We start from the raw sequence: 16,824 nt of genomic DNA on the forward strand, positions 1-16,824 counted from the left end.
GAAAGAGCGAGAGTGCCCTGGTATAGAGAATAGCCTGTTGACCGCTGGGTGAACCTTTCTGTGAACTGAGGATGAACCTTCAACTTGAGGAGCGTCGGTCACAGATCTCCCTGGGAGCTACAAACAGGGGCAACCAACCCTGAGACCGACACACCAGCACTTAATACTCACATCTTGCACTATTCACCCCTGTGTACACACATTTTTCGCTTTCTCACACCTTCGACACAGCCATACGCAAAACGGCAGAGCTGAAAATCAACAATAGCCGCTTATTTTAGGTGTGTAAATGTGCGGCATCCAGATAGATGCATTGCTTTGAATTTCCTTGACACACTATACAATAGTGTATGCGCACACCAGCAACTAGCACTGTAACAAGCACATACGCAACAGCGCTATAACTATCATAACACGACACGCCCAGCGGGGCAATTGCAAAATGCGGTGCAGGGGTCATGGACGGGTCAGTGTCGAACATACCATTCCTGTCTCTGTTTGGCATTCTGTTGCAAATGTCACAAGGGAGGGGATACAGCGAAGCTAGGCAGTGCAAACTCGACTTTCCGAGATGAAAGCTGAATTACTTTTAAGAGTCCCATTAACAACAGCATTGTGTTGTGAAGTGGGGCAAATGTGAGCCGGAGGGTGTCAAACAGGGGTGAATGGAGATCTGAACCTATAGGAAATGTATATGTACTGGACTACGAGAGAACTGACAGCGTGCTAGACGTAGAAAGCGCATGACCTGACCTTTGCCTCATTCAAAAAATGAGATAAAAAAAATGATCGATTGATTATTTTTCAATTATTTTCATAGTATAAATATGAATATCAACAAAACAAAGCAATTTTAAAATATATACACTACTGGTCAAAAGTTTGGGGTCAGTAATATTTTTAATGTTTTTAATATGCTGATTTGATGCTCAAGAAACATTTTTTATTATTATAAATGTTGAAAAATGTTGTGCTTTTTAATATTTTTGTAGAAACCATGATACTTTTTTCAGGATTCTTTGATGAATTGAAAGTTTAAAAGAACAGCATTTAGGCGATTTGAAATAGGAATATTTTGTAACATTATAAAAGTCTTTACTCTCACTTTTGATCGGTTTAATGCATCCTTGCTGAATAAAAGTATTAATTTTTTACAAAAAAACTTAAGTGCCCCAAACTTTCAAATTGTTTTGTTTAATTGTTTTGAATAAATGTAATCATTATTTAATAATATAATGATCATCCAACACAAATTATTGATTTGACAAATTATCCCATTTTATAGAAGTTAGAACAAAATATACAAAAACTAGAAAAATAACTACTTTAGATTTTTTTTCTTCTAAAAATTACTATAGCAATTTCGGTAGCACTTTATTTCACAGTCCTGTTTCACATGTACGCATGTAATAATTACACTAACTGGGTAATAACTAGGTACTATAACCTACCCATAAACTTACCCCTAACCCATGTAGGTTACATTACTTTCATGAGTAAGTACATGTACTGTATTTCCATGAGCTTTTAAGATTTCCAGGCTTGGAATTTACACTTTTGAAATTCCCTGATATTTACATGTTTGTTTGTTTTTTCAAGACTGTACATTAGACAATACCATGCATTGATGTTATTCATACAATGTATAACTGCACAGTAGTGACATAAATAGTGGTAATAAAATTGCTTCACCTGTTTTGCAACTAAATTTAGAAAAAAAAGTACCAAATGTACTAACAGCCAGGGGTGTCTACCTGTGCAAAACTCACCACTACAATGGCGTGTCTGTGGTTGCCAGGGAATTGCTATGCAATTTCATTTGCATACTATGCAGATGTTGAATTTCCTGTAAATAGAAATATATAACATTATATGGAAATAAAAATGGGTTAAGAATGCTGTTTAGTGTTGAATAAAGTAAATATCTGAATAGTTTATTGAAAGCCATGGCATGTGCATATGAGAAAACACATTACGCTGATCATATTGGCCATAAAAATCATTATGTTCTTACTGTATTGCAGGGCAGCTAAGAGCCAAGGACACCTTGCCATAGCAAAAAAAACAAATGGAGAGACAACTGTCCCTGTAGTCAGAACAGGTGCGTGCTGCGGGACCGGTCAGAGTCCGCCGGGACAGCTGTTCTATTCCTGTCCGGAACAGAGCCGGCTGACTGCAGATCCACTGAGAGTAATGACAGATGGACAGGTGGGGGAGCCCTCGAACGGCCCGGAGGTCTGCGTTTTACACTCCAAGAGGATGATGGAGAAACCTTTCACTCAACATAGATACAACTGATGCCGCTATCAAAAAGTAATTGCTCATAAATATTTTTTAAATGTGTTAAATCAGCATGTGTTTGTTTCTAATAGTGTTTTGCTGTCCTTTGGAAACAGATTTATTCACTCCGATGAGCAATTTCCACACACACAGACTCATGGAAAAACACGGCGAATCATGCAGCTGCAACACCCCGCGCCAATTAACATGACTGCGACCTCACACATCCGGGTCAGTGCATCCGACCAGGGGAACAAAGGCAGAGCTGGTCCCAGAATGCGAGGTCCCAATTACCCTTGAGTGAGATCCACAGAGCATAATGCTGCAGGTGAGAAGTTGGATGGGGCTTCTGTGAGAGGCTGGCAGAGACACAATAACCCTCTGTGGCACCGGCTTGGAATCGCTGCTTGTCTGCGATGAAAAATGCTGAGGGCAGAAGACAAAACAGTACACAGACTAATGAATTCAGTGCATGTGTAATTTATGACGAGCAGACGGGCCCCTCGATTCTCTTTGGTGTTAAACTGCATGCTACAAATGTGCAGAACACATCAAATTAATAACGTATTTGAGAGCGAGTTATCAAGACGGAGCGCTTACAATGTCATGTGACGTCATTCTATGTGAAATTTTAAAACAAGTTATATACGAATAATAGTATCTTAATAGAAAAGTTCACATAAAAATTGACTTATTTAGTCATTACTAGTCACCCTAATGTCATTTCAAACACATGCAATAGGTTCACATGCCTCCAAGGTCAAAAAGCACTTTAATTTACTCATAATATACATTGCACATCATCACCTCATTTCTCAAAGGCCCTGTTTACACTTGGCATTAATGCGTTTTGGTCGATCGGATCACAAGTAGAAGAGGGAGACACATTCCTGTTTACACCTGGTGTTTTAATCCGTCTCTTTTGTCCAGTTTCAACCACTTCTGTCCTAATTTCTTTGAGGGCAGGTAAAAAAGATTTTTTTCCAGATCTTTCAATCTAATGGAAAACATAACCTCACGCAATTTACATATGAACGCACCCGGAGACGACGAAAGCAACAGCTTCTGTTTCTGCTGACAGCCAGAAGACAACTTAAGGTCGTGTTCATCTTCAAACCAAACTTGGGTCTTGAGCTGACAAAGTTGAAATCCCGCCTGGCTTGCATGCGTCCCATAATGTTTACGCATTAGGTCAGTAGCCAGAGAGAAGGCGTCTTTTGAGGCTGTTGGAACATTTTCGACCACATGAGCGTTTACACTACGAAAGCAATCGAGTCGAATTTGTTTTCCACTACCTCTGGAAGTGGTCGAAAGTGGACAAGATCAAAACGTTTTAGATCCTTTTACACCTGTATTTAGCGTCGTCCACTTGTGATCCGATCAACCAAAACACATCTTAATACCAGGTGTACACAGGACCAAAGAGTCTGAAAACGGTTTGTTCAAAGATTCAGTCTTTCTAAACCCCTCCTTTCCGAGAGCTACTCTGCTCTGATTGGTCAGATGGCCCAGTCTGTTGTGATTGGTCGACTGCTTAAAGCGCATGTACAGTAAGAAACGGAATGGCCATTACTATATCTGAATTTTAGCTCTGGAGTCTTCCTCAGCACTTGATACACAGTGATACGAACTGTAACAGTGGTGTCGGTTTTCAATTCGGATCAATTCGAGCCAGAGTCCTCATCCTCAGAGTCTTCTCAACATTTCGACGACATGAAACAAACTCTTCCAGGCTTCAGCTACAACTACAGTGTTTGAGGGCGGGTCATAGTAAACATTGTTTACGGGCAGCCAATGAAGACCATAGGCTGACATTATGCAAATTTGTTACAAAACTACAGTCTACATAGACTCCTTTCGGAGTCGACTACTCCTTTCAGCAGTTCAGAATTGATACTTTTTTTTGGGAGACAATAACTTGTATTTGTTGTGCACTTTGATCTTAAAAACTTTGCAGACCTTTAACATTCACAAACAGCTATTACACATTGCATGAAAGGTAATATTCGAAAAAGAATTATCTTTATCTTTATTATCATAATTCTCCCACAAAAAAAGACCATAAAAGTTGTCAGAATGTTGTATAAAAGTAGTTTTGAAGTCGTACAATAAGGAGTAGATTAAAATTTTTGTTGTTATACACCAAACATCTAAAATTTCATCTGTGTTTGCATCAGATTAAAAAATGGTTCATCGGTACATCAAAATAGTGATTACTACCAAACGTTATTGGTTTCTCTGTGTTGTAGCTGACTGAAAATAGTCATATGGACTGTTGGGTTCTGAGGGGTCCTCTTGCTTTGGATGAACTATTCCTTTAAAAATCGGTTAAGCAAACATATTTAGATACTAACTGCTCAGGCAAACACAGCATACAGTAGCAGATGTGATCAATTGTCAGAGTGAAGTGTGGAGACCACATGATAGGAAATTTGCCTAAAGGCCAAGAGGACTGAACGCTGTATCTCATCTCAACTCGTAACCCTTTCTGTTAACAGTTCAATGGCATGTTAGCCCTGCAACAATTAGCCTGCCCTTACTGTACCGAATGACTCGATAGAATTTGACTGTGATCTAATGTAGTAGATCCATCGGTGCTGGTGTCACTGCAGATGAGTTCATACAGAGATCAGGAATCAATGTGCAGCTCTGCAAAGGGCATATACAGTTTGTCAGTGGAGTACAAGTCTGTACACAATCTGTGCATGCAAAACTCAGCAAAGGTTAAGTAAAACAACCATCATTTACTAAGTTCTTTACATTCCCTGCCATTTAAGTCCACTGAAAATCAGTGATTCAAAACCTAATTTAAGTAGAACAATTTTAGATTTTGAAAAATGTAAAACAAAGAAATATTTTGACATAAAATAAGGATTACAAATATTTAGATCCATTTATTTAAAATAAAATTATTCAATAATATTTAAAACAAAGAAACTAGTTGGCCACTAGTTATATTAATTAGTATTACTAGTAGTTCTAAATTAGTATTATTTTTATTATGTTTAAATAAATACTAATTTAGTGATAAATTATTTAGATTTAGTACTAAAATATTCTGGCATAAAATAAATAAGAAATAAAAATAATTATTATAAAATGTAATCATAGTTTTGATAATTGTTAATATAATAATATAAATTTAAAACAAGGAAACCAGTAGGCTATTAGTATTTATATTAATTGGTATTACTATGAGCACTACATTTATTTAAAAATAAATAGAAATTTATTACTAAATTGTTTAATTTACTAAAACCTAAATTTAATAATGATTTATATAATCTATATTAACAAAGAAACTAATATTAGTATTTATTTTAATTAGTATATAGTAAAACTAAATGACTATTTTAAAATAAATTATTTAATTTATTTGAACATAATACATTTTTTATTTATATTTACAATATTTATTTAGTATGAAATTCAATAATAATTTAAATAATTTATTTTATATAAATTGAATACAAAGAAACCAGTTGCCTTTTAGTATTACTAGTATAATAATTACATTTAAAATAATTCGGTAATCATTTATTTGAACATGATAATAAAATAATTTATATTTATATTTACCATATTTATTTCATATAAAATTGAATAATAATTTAGCTAATTTCTGTAACATACATAACTTAAATGTATTAATGTATAATTAAAGTGTAATAGTAAAGGTGCAATAGGTGATCTGGGAAATGCTAACTTTAGCCTGCTAGCATTGAAAGCATACGATCCCACCCTCCCTGCAAATCGCTGTCCAAAGCCACGCCTCCTCCAAAACGTGAACGCGCACAAACCAGAAGCATTTTATGGTTTGCCTTCCACAGATGATAAATAAGAATACATTTAGACCGCTTAACATAGTGATTGCTATCGGGATACCAGCATAACAAAACATTTTTCCGTAGAGAATCACCTATTGTACCTTTAATATAATATCATGTTATGCAATGTTTTTAGGTTACTAATCAAAAATAAGAAAATGTGTGGTCATGTTAACGCTTTGTACACAGATCATCAGCTTTTGTTCATGTCAACTCGAGTGCTGCTGTCATCAAAGCAAAAAGGGGACACGTCAAATATTAATAAATTATGAAATTCATGAATTTTTCAGTTCAACTTCTTTATTTAAATTATGCTAATAATGTGTTATGTAATAAAAAAAAAACTTATTAAAAAAGACAAATAGAAGCATTTTAATGCACAAATGAGGACTTTTGGACTAAGATGAAAATGCTTGTAACTTCACCACACCACTCAGCTTTCCTCATAATGGCACACACCGATTCTGGATAACATTGACAGGCCTTTAGGCCATGTGAGGATGACTTTCTAGGTCAAATGCTGCCCAAAGCCAAGACAGCCAGAAAGGAGGGGTGGAGAGAGAGACTGAGGGGAAGCAAAACAGGGGGAGAGCACGCACAAAGTGGAAACAGACGTGCCTAAAAATAAACCATCTGAAATATTTAACTTACTGACCCAGAAACTGCATCACTGTAATCATATCTGTGCTCCAGCAGAGGGGTCGGCAACAGTGAGAGAATGATATCATTAATGTGGAGTATGGAAATCATAATGAAACAGGAAGAAGAAGCCCCTGGGGAAATTCGCCTGCAAACATGTAGCCAAGAAAAATCCTGTGAATCCGGAACGCTTTAATCGCTCTGTCCACTCTTATAGAATTGTCTAGAATCAGTGAACTTTTAACGCAATGTGTGTCACTGGGCATCATTTCAGTACGTGACTCATAGAGCCCTCGTGAACTAGAGAAATAAACAACTGAGCTAATGGATGAACAGAAAATGGTGCCTTTTAAGAAACTCTATTTTTTTATTTTCAGTGAATAAATGTTCTTATTCATCAAAGAATCCTGAAAATAAAATCCACAAACATATTAAACAGCTAAACTCTTTTCAGCATTAATACTAATAATATAAATAAGAAATGTTTCTTGACCACCAGATTAGCATATTATAATGATTTCTGAGGGATCATGTGACACTGAAGACTGGCGTAATGATGCTGAAAATTCAGCTTTGCATCACAGGAATAAATTACATTTTAAAATATATTCAAACAAAAAACAGATATTTTAATTTGTAATAATATTTCACGATATTACTGTATTTTTGATCAAATACATGTAGTCTTGGTGAGCATAAGATACTTCTTTCTAAAATCTTACTGGTATAAAAAATATGCAGACTATTTTGTATTTTATGGCACATCAATAACCTTAAAACATATGCAACTTAAAATAATAACATTCAACCAAAAACGAGAAGTCATTCACTTCTCTCATGTCATTCCAAACTCGTATGAATTTCTTTCTTCTGTGGAACACAAAATAAGTTAAGAAATGTAAATTAAGTCTTATAAAGCCATGCAATAGCTGTGTGAAGAACAGACATCATTGATGTCAAATCACTGATATGAACTAATAATTAACAGACAGGGATTTAGATTCAACCAGGATTAGGCTTTAGTTAAATTAGTAACTTTTTTAAAATGTGCCTTAGAAAGACATTATTGGTGTGCATCTTGAGATGGCACTGACATATTTTAAGATATGTCACTTCAAGTTCCTGTCAGTTAAGACAGCTTAAACATGCATTTAAGTCTGGGACTAGACTTAAGCCTTGTCTGTGAATTTTTGGGTGAACTGTTCCCTTAAGAGCTGCCTAGTTCTCACATCCTAATAAAAAATCTATAATATAGGCATTCATAGTTTTGAATAATTCCCATATTACATAAATATGAGAATGAGAAACATACGGACCACTCTTGTATCCCCATTTGAGAATCTAAAAATTTAAAGTTCGGAGGGAGATTTACAAGTCTCTAAATAGAAGATTATGCTTATCTTTATTTATGGTGTGTAATAATGAAACTCTTGCACTTTAATAATCACTATTTGAGAGTTGCCCTGGGGCAGTTGGGAGGCAATGCAACGCCATTAATATTGATGCCCTGTGGCTTAACTGGGTTTTTGGAGGGACTTTCTCCCACATCAATATTGATGCCATTGCCATATATCCTCGTCAGGCCCTCTTTAAGGATTTATAACAGCTACAGAAAGGGTAGACGACTTTGTTAAAATGCTGAGGAAGTTTTGGTCCCAGTGACTGTGCTGGAAGAATTTCTTTTAGTCACAGTCATTAGTTTTATGGGATTGGGATTGCTTCCAGGAAGGGTGCTTTGGAAAACGAAATTTATTTCATTTTCAAATGAAAAACTCCTAAGTAAATAGGGTTTTGATTTCAGCACTCCTGATAAGCAATTGTCCCAAATTTCTCCAGTATGGCTTTGTGTGCTCCCTAAAACAGCCAAAGGGCAGGAGCTCCGCTTCAGCAGCTGCCTTCCTGACAGTGAGCCAAAAATGAGAGACCTCGTATGCACAAAGACTGACCTCAATTCAGTTTGACGTCTCAACTATTGATTTGGCTGGCCAAATCTCCCAGAGTCAGACCGTTTGCCCTTGTGGCCAATGTTCAAGTTTAAGCGCTATAGCTGCGGGCGACTTCATTCTTAACATTCGATATGTGTATTGCTATAGCTCATCCAGGCTTCTTGTTAAATTGAGATTGTCACATCAGTTAGAGGTTAAACGTGTGTGACTCAAACACTTCTCAACAACACCCCATTTGTTTGCTATAGTAGAGTTTGGAACAATCACTGCCACGTCTGAATGATTTATGGGGCATGACTCCAGATTTGTCATTTAAACCACAAGCTGAGACATCACATGACTATTAAAACATGTCACGGTCTAAACAATGGTAAAATTGAAACTGCATTTTTATCAATCCGTAGATGTAAAATACATTAAGAATCCTTATAGTTGCTTGAAATATGTATGAGATGATAAAAACCAACATGCATCTACATTCAGACATTTATCTTACCCCCCGGGGCACATGGAGCTGCAAATATATTTTATATTCACAGTGAGGTCATATTGCATGATGTAGAGGTGAGGAGGTCACTGTTGAGCTGGAGTGACAGGTATGAAATGAAGGTATAAGTAATTTTCATACTAGCTGCGCTAATGCTGGAAGGGGTCTGGAGGCCACAAGCATGACTTATAACCCTGCCAACAGAGCTCTAAACATAATGCATTACTGAATATTTTCTAAAAGAATTGTATGAAAAAAAAAAAAATTTAAAAGTATATTCTATCATCTAAAAAACAGGTGTTTAGTTGCCTTAAAAATTATATAATATAGTTAAATAATATAAATAATGAATTAAATAATCTTTATTTACAATATAATTATATAATATAAATAATCTTTCAATTATTTAGTTCATATTTATTGCCCCCAAACTAAATTGATTTAACGTATTCAGTGATCTTAAAAGATCACAATGGCGTTAGTTTCAATCACGCCATATAAATTCCCATAATGCACCATTGAAAAACAAACAAAAACAACACACAGCTGCTCACTGAGCACACTTACTGAAAATGAAATCACCAGTGTCCCCATGTTAATGGATCAAGGCTCTTGTGCCTGAATTCATTTTTTAGATACAAAGATTAACATCATAGGGAACCATAGTGAAATGAGAGACTGAATAGCTGAAGAACATTTTGGGAAAAACATAAAAAATAAAAAAAATAAGCTGAGGAACATTTTGCATATAAGCTTTGACTGAAATGGGGAAAATGACATAAAGAATCAAACACTTCAAAATAAGTAAATATTTTAGCATTTTTGAAAAATCCACTAAAAAGAATGACCAACATAATGTAATGCATTATGATGGCATAGAAGTCATGGGACAAAACCTGAAACATTTTGTGGTTTGATCAGATTAAAGTTGACCTATTTGAGCTGATACAACCAAACATCCTGGTAAAATAGTCCTTACCATCCATTATGGTGGTGGGAACATCATGAGGAAAACCTATTTTAGTCAGCCAGATAAGTCTGCATTTTGGGTTCAAATCCATTTATACTTGCAAAAATGGCTCAAAACACATGCCTACAGTAAATCTATAAAGGAGTGGTTTAAAAGGTTATGGCCCAAACCAGAATAAAAGAAAAAAAGAGGAACAAAATGCCAACAGCAGCAGTTCTGTGAATGACAGATTTTATTTCATTGATTCATTTCTCCAAACCTAAAATACAGAAAAACATACTTTGATAGAAATATTCTGTGAACTAATACAACAGGTCCTGCTTTCAAAGGTCCCAATGGCTTTTATATCCAAATGCTGCCTTAAAAGCTGTAGTGCCATGTTAAAAAAAATGTGACAGCGGGGTTTAAACATATTCAGACGAGTGAGAAAGTAACTAAAAACTTGATGAAACCAACAGTATGCTACACAAAATACCTGGTCATCAAAGGCAGACTATTGGCATAATTGAGGTCTTGAGTTTATTGAGTGAATTAGGGTAATCGGTGTCATTTTGTGTGGTTGCCTGTCACCTCAACACTCTCCATGATCAAATGAGACTAAATGAGACTAGAATATGGTAAATTTAGCATAGACTTGGTTGGGTTGGACACATCAGAGCTTTGCTGACATTCCCTAATGTTTCAGAATACCTTATTTTACCCTAGTGTTTTTCTTGATGCTACAGGAGATTTTAAATACACCTGTATTTAACAAGACGCATGTGCTCGATACGGCAACATTCTGTCTGGATGTGCTGAATATTTGGATGTAGCTGAGAAAAGCACGGAAAGTGAGGGTTATCTGGCTGGTTTCAAGTGCCTCTTTCAAGTCCTTCCACTTCATCAGAGACCTAAATGGAAAAATCAACTAGACAAACGAAATTTCACCTCAGTCATCGGTTCCACAAAATACTCCCGAGAGTTCAGATGCCGGTCCTACTTTGGCAATGGCTTTCTCTCCAATGAGTCCTGCAAGAGTCACACCTTTCTCTCGGTTTTACTGGGGATGGAATACAAACTCCCACCACCCCATATTCAGCTGCTGGGATCTTAGTTTCAGTTTTTACTTCACCACACACATACGGACAGAATCTTGACTCTCCCGTTAATACAAGTGGTGTAGTTTCCAAGGTCCGTCTACAGTTAATAGCTTTTCTGGTAAAGTTTTGGCATCAGCTTTAATGGCTTCTGGTTGAGTCAAAATCAGGAATGGACACTGCACTTTGGGCCAAACAGTCCTTGTTCATAGAAAACCTCTGTGGGAAACAGTTCGGTGTCTGTTTGAACGCTGTGGTCCATTCCCATTGACGGAACAAACGGCTGGTGCTTCAGATAAGTGAGCGGTGATGATGTGGCAGAAAGGGGCGTGGCTTGCTGACAGATTCCCTGTATCGGCCATGACCCCATGGAGGCGGGGGTGTGATATGGATTATGAGGGCGGGATCAGGGCCCGTTCTCGTTGTAATGGATTGAGATGGGCCGGTCTCTCTGGACGGGCATGTAAGGCCAGTTGTAGCTGGAGCCGGAAAGCAGCATGTCCCGCAGCAGGGTCTCGATGGGTGTTTTACCAACCAGCCGCACAAAGAACAGCTGTTCGATAACAGGAGAAGAAACTATGCGCAGGGAGGGTAGCCGTAACAACAGGCGGCCGAATCGGTTGGGTTGATTGGGGTATTGGTTTCGCACGTACTCTTCAAGAGCACACTGGGACTTCTCCTGGATGCTCTCCACATGGGCCACATCAGACAGACCCATGGCATCTAAAGTAGAAAGTAAAAGCAGATGGGAAAATTAAGGAATACTGTACTTCCAATGTGTGTTTCTTTTGCAGTTGTTTCATTGAAATGAATTGGCCACATCCTACAAGAAGGTGAACTGGAATTTGAATTGAAATGACAGGAAGAGAAATTTTCAAAATTGCAATTCAAATAAATTCAACACAGGTAATGCATTCTGTCCATCCATCCACCCACCCACCCAACCATATTTAAATGAAGCACAGTGGTAAGTGCATTAACTCCTGCTTAAACTGGATTGTGGGTGCTTACTGAAAAAGACACAGCTGAAATACTGAAGTGTGTAAAATTGCAGGGTTTTAACCAATGACCTCCTTTGCCTTTCTCTCTGTTATGCTACCCATCATTGGTGTACGTGTACACTTGATCCTGCTGAGCTTCAGTTCTGATAACAAAAGATTAATTGCTTCATATTTCTATGCGGGCGAGGATACCCGCTGAGCAGGACACAACCGCCACTTCTGTCTATGTCCCATGAGTCCAGATAAAGACATCTATAGTTACTGTAGGCAGCGTTTTGTAAGGGGGGCACTGATGTGTCAGTCCCTGGCGTAATGTCAGCGCTGACAAGCCTTGCGTGCTTCTGCGCCAGTCCCCCTTACGCTGGCGTTACATGGCAAAAGCATCCCCCTCTCTCTTTGTGTTTCACAGTGTGAACACACGCTGGGAGCTGCCACTGCACCGCGTCGGGCAATCGGGGCGACTGGCTGACATTAGAGGCCTGTCGAGCGATGTGAGGTGATAGGAGGTTTGGGCTGAGGTTACGGGCCACAAGAGTTTGTCTGTCCCTGTTAGCTCATGCCGGCAGGTCTCGGCAGGGGGTGGAGGGGGCTTTGGCTGGAATTGCAGGATGGATCACATTGATGCCCTGGGCTACAGAGGTTATGTAGGTCACAGCCAGACTGAAGCGAATCCTTCTTTCCACAACTCAGCATGCATAATTCAGCCATGTTGGTGGAAGTTGAGTTTGGGCGGGGGCCTGCTTGCCTGGTTTCAATAATAGATTGAAGCATGAAGGATTGAGTGATTAAAAAAAAGAAGCGAGAGCGGTGGGTTCAGCCATCCATTTGGAAAAGTGTAGATCTGGGCAGGAAAAGGATTTCTGACAGGTAGAGCAGGGAATCAGAAATAATCTAAGCCAGTGGGCAAGACATCTCTGAATCTGAAGCTCTGTGCCAAAGCGATTGGTGTTTGGCACTTTTTTGTTTTTAATGTTTTGGGTGTAACACTTTATCTATACCCAGGTAAATTTTCTATTTATTCATTAATTTACCAACAAACACAATTTAAAGCCTCACGAAAAACATCCAAATAGTCAATACTGACAGCTAGACATAGATCAACAACAGCTAAACAAGATCAACAAAACAGCCCATATGTTGTCATTTTAAATGGTATTATTGAGATTAACTCTGTGCTCCTAAATTGGACTCATAATTGACATGTAGTAAATACTAATCAAACCAAGTAGTCTAAAGGTAAGTTATTCTTACCAGAGGTGAAGAGTACGATGGACTTCAGGCAGGAGTACTCGGCCGTGTCTACCTGAAGGGCTTTTAGTTTCTCCACCTGCTCTTGGAAGACGCGTATGTGGTCCATGAAGGCCACCACCCGCTCGGCTGACATGGGAGAGGCGTGTAGACCAGCAGCGGCCAGTAGGGGCGCAACGTGCAGTGGCATAGAGCACTGAGCAGCATTCAGAACAAACAGCTCACTCCACGACATGCGTAAGAGCGCCACCTACACAAAAATATAAATATAATACAATTATTAATTATTTGATTACATTTTAAAATTGAACATTGCTATCTTTTATTACATTGCTCTCACCATTGTTATAGCAATAAACCAGTCCAGCCCCCCCGGAACACGATTTCAACCTGTATATGTGAACCAAGCTTGAATATGCTAAGAGAGTCCTGACAAATTTGCTTTACCTGGTCCATGAGCTGTAGGTCAGGAAAGAAAGGGATGTTCTTCGCCCACTCCACGGCACTGAAGAGCAAACGGGCAGCCAATTCACAGATGTTCTCGATGCCCATTAGGTTGTTGGATTGCATACACTGAGCTCCATAGCGTGAGGTGGGGTACGGCTCGGCCCGTAGAAGCAGAGAGATGAAGCCCGAAAGGTACGGCTGCCCGTTGTATGGGTCACTCCCGTTGCTCAGGTACTGTCCTGGACTGGACTGCGAGTTGGACATACGACCCCTTTGGACAGCTGAGGAAGTGAAAATAAAAAGAAAAGAGCCATTAGAAGTGAATATTAATGTGTTTACTTGCAAACACAACCAGATCCATTCACCAGAATAGATCAAGACAAGTCTCCTTCTGCTTTCTAATGTCTAAGTGAATGAAGTCATTGCATCTGTGAAACCCATCAGAGAGATGCCGACCCCTTTGCTATACATCAGTGAGTAATGAGTGAGTGAACACTATGGGTGAAATGAGGTTTTTCACACTTCCTCAAACAAATGGTTCAGCCAGAGGCGAAGGGCAAAACAGAGGCCATTCCTGTAACGGTGCAGCTCACTGCCCATTTGGGAAACACCTGTTTAACTATCCTGCTGTCTGGCCAATAACTCCATTTACTATAAACCAGAGGAAGCATGAAATGAACACCGAATGAAAGAGAGAGAGAGAGAGAGAGAGAGAGAGTGACAAAAACCCAGAGGAAAATGTTATTGCTTTATGTTTCTTAGACATAATAGAGTTTCATGTAAGTATCAACTTTATCTTAGTTGTTTCTCATAAATGATAGATCTGGACCTGGATGTATCATCATAGTTTTATTATCATAATTTGAGTAGTATATATATTTTTCTGATATATTTTGAAATGCTTTAAGGGGGTCATAGCATATATGTAAAATTAGAATTGTTATTAGTTATTTAGTGTATGTGTGTGTATATATATATATATATATATATATATATATATATAATGTATATGTGTGTATGTGTGTGTGTGTGTGTATATATATATATATATATATATATATATATCACAATAGACATAAAAGGAAGGAACAGTAGCAAACAATGCTCTCATTATGATATGAAATACAATCAGAGTTTCCTTTAGGAAGGAAGGAAGAGAAAGTGGAGAAACGGGTAAAAATTTGGGGTAGGTAAGATTTTATTTATGTTTTTGAAAGAAGTATCTTATGCTCACTGAGGCTGCATTTATTTGATCAACAATACTGTAAAAACAGTAATATTGTGAAATATTATTTCTGTTTTAATATATTTTTAATATGCTGAATTGCTGCTCAAGAAACATTTCTTATTATTATCAGTCTTATTCAATATTTTTGTGGAAACCCTAATACCATGAGGGATTTTCTTTCAGGATTCTATGATGAATAAAAAGTTCAAAAGAACAGCATTTATTTGAAATAGATTTTTTATTAAAAAAAAAATGTCTTTAGTCACTTTTGATCAATTTAATGCATCCTTGCTGAATAAACATATTAATGTCTTTCAAAAAATATCTTACTGACCCCAGAATTTTAAACAGTAGTGTTAATATAGTATCTGAAGGAGAATTAAAATTTCTTTATCAATTCCAGTTCAGATAAAGGCCAAATACTGGCATGTTAAATTAAAGGTGAGGTGGGTCATTTCTACACCACTATTTGCACCCAACAGAATTGTAATCAGTTTGTTTGAGCAGCCAGACTGAGTTTGATATAAGAACTTTGAGTTTGGGGACAGGACTACCTGCTAGTCCAAAACAAATCAAGGACAGGGGATTTTGGAGGTTTGGGAATTTAAAATTGACCCTTTTCTCACATTATTTCTCTCTGCATAAAACAGGAAAACTATTTTTTTTTTTTTTTTTTTACAGAGCACTCAGGCCCTCTAGCATTCTTATGAGGCTCTGAAAAATCTACATCGTGAACGTGGTTCACGTGTGTCATGGATTTAACACACCACTTACACTCAGAGGTCAAAAGTTAACAAAGCTGGACTTTCCAGTTCCTCGTTTGTGTTCTCTCCTGAAACTGGTTGTAATGGAGCTCCGGCATGCCATAAGACGAGGAGGGCGGGGGCAGGTGCACAATATTTGCTGAGCAAAAATGTGTGACATTGAGGTGTTTGACCACATTTCTGCACAAACATTTAACGTCACTCAGGTGTGCAAATCCATTGCCTAAATCATTTGAATTAGGAGCAAGTCACACTTGAACAAATAAAACAGAGGCGCCTGATGTGACAGAATATGAAAAGTGAGTCTGAATTTTACAGCATTCTTAAACTTACATTTCAGTAATGTTATCAGCAGTGTAATTTTACTATTATTCATATATTATTATAATGTTTATTAATATTTTGAATTAGCTTTTATTTTCTATATTTTCATGTTTCATTAAGTTTGAGTTTTTCATCTAATATTTTTATTTAATTTCATTTCAGCTTTATTTCAATCAATGAAAATGTTTTTATATATAGTTTTAGTTCATAACAACACTGATTATCAGCAGAACAATAGAATAAAACTTTTTGTTATGCCTCCGTTTTTTGAGTTGGATATGATGCAAAATCTTAAGCATCGTACCGTTTCCTTGTTTTACAGTTTTTCAAAACCCTAAAACTTGAAATCCATTTAAAAAAAAAAAAAAACAGGCCTCTCAGACTTTTTGACACTGCTGTATTTGAAGAATCATAAAGCATTATGTTACACGGCAAATCAGAGTCTCCTCTGGCGGAGGTCACCTGTTCAAATGGGTTGAACAGCAGGATTAGCCAATCGACCAGGTGGCAGGGTGATATTTACCCAAACCCCACAGAGAGCCGTCACATTTGGACTTTGCTATGATCCTGTCTATTATTAATGTTTA

At 37.5% G+C, this 16,824-nt stretch overlaps 1 protein-coding gene across 2 annotated transcripts in view; it reads right to left on the minus strand.

The window, feature by feature from the left end:
- Positions 1-10,363: 10,363 nt before the first annotated feature.
- nr2f5 (nuclear receptor subfamily 2, group F, member 5) overlaps positions 10,364-16,824 on the minus strand; it is a 45,709-nt gene continuing 39,248 nt past the window's right edge. For both annotated transcript variants that reach the window (XM_084089007.1, XM_084089006.1), the window contains 3 exons: positions 13,922-14,202; positions 13,478-13,724; positions 10,364-11,948 (listed from right to left, as the gene is read on the minus strand). In XM_084089007.1, the coding sequence (XP_083945133.1) occupies positions 11,632-11,948; positions 13,478-13,724; positions 13,922-14,202 (845 nt within the window). In that variant the 3' untranslated portion in view covers positions 10,364-11,631. The remainder of the gene's footprint in view (positions 11,949-13,477; positions 13,725-13,921; positions 14,203-16,824) is intronic.

Source organism: Abramis brama, assembly GCF_963993115.1.
Source record: "Abramis brama genome assembly, chromosome: 17".
NCBI classification, from domain to species: Eukaryota; Metazoa; Chordata; class Actinopteri; order Cypriniformes; family Leuciscidae; genus Abramis; species Abramis brama.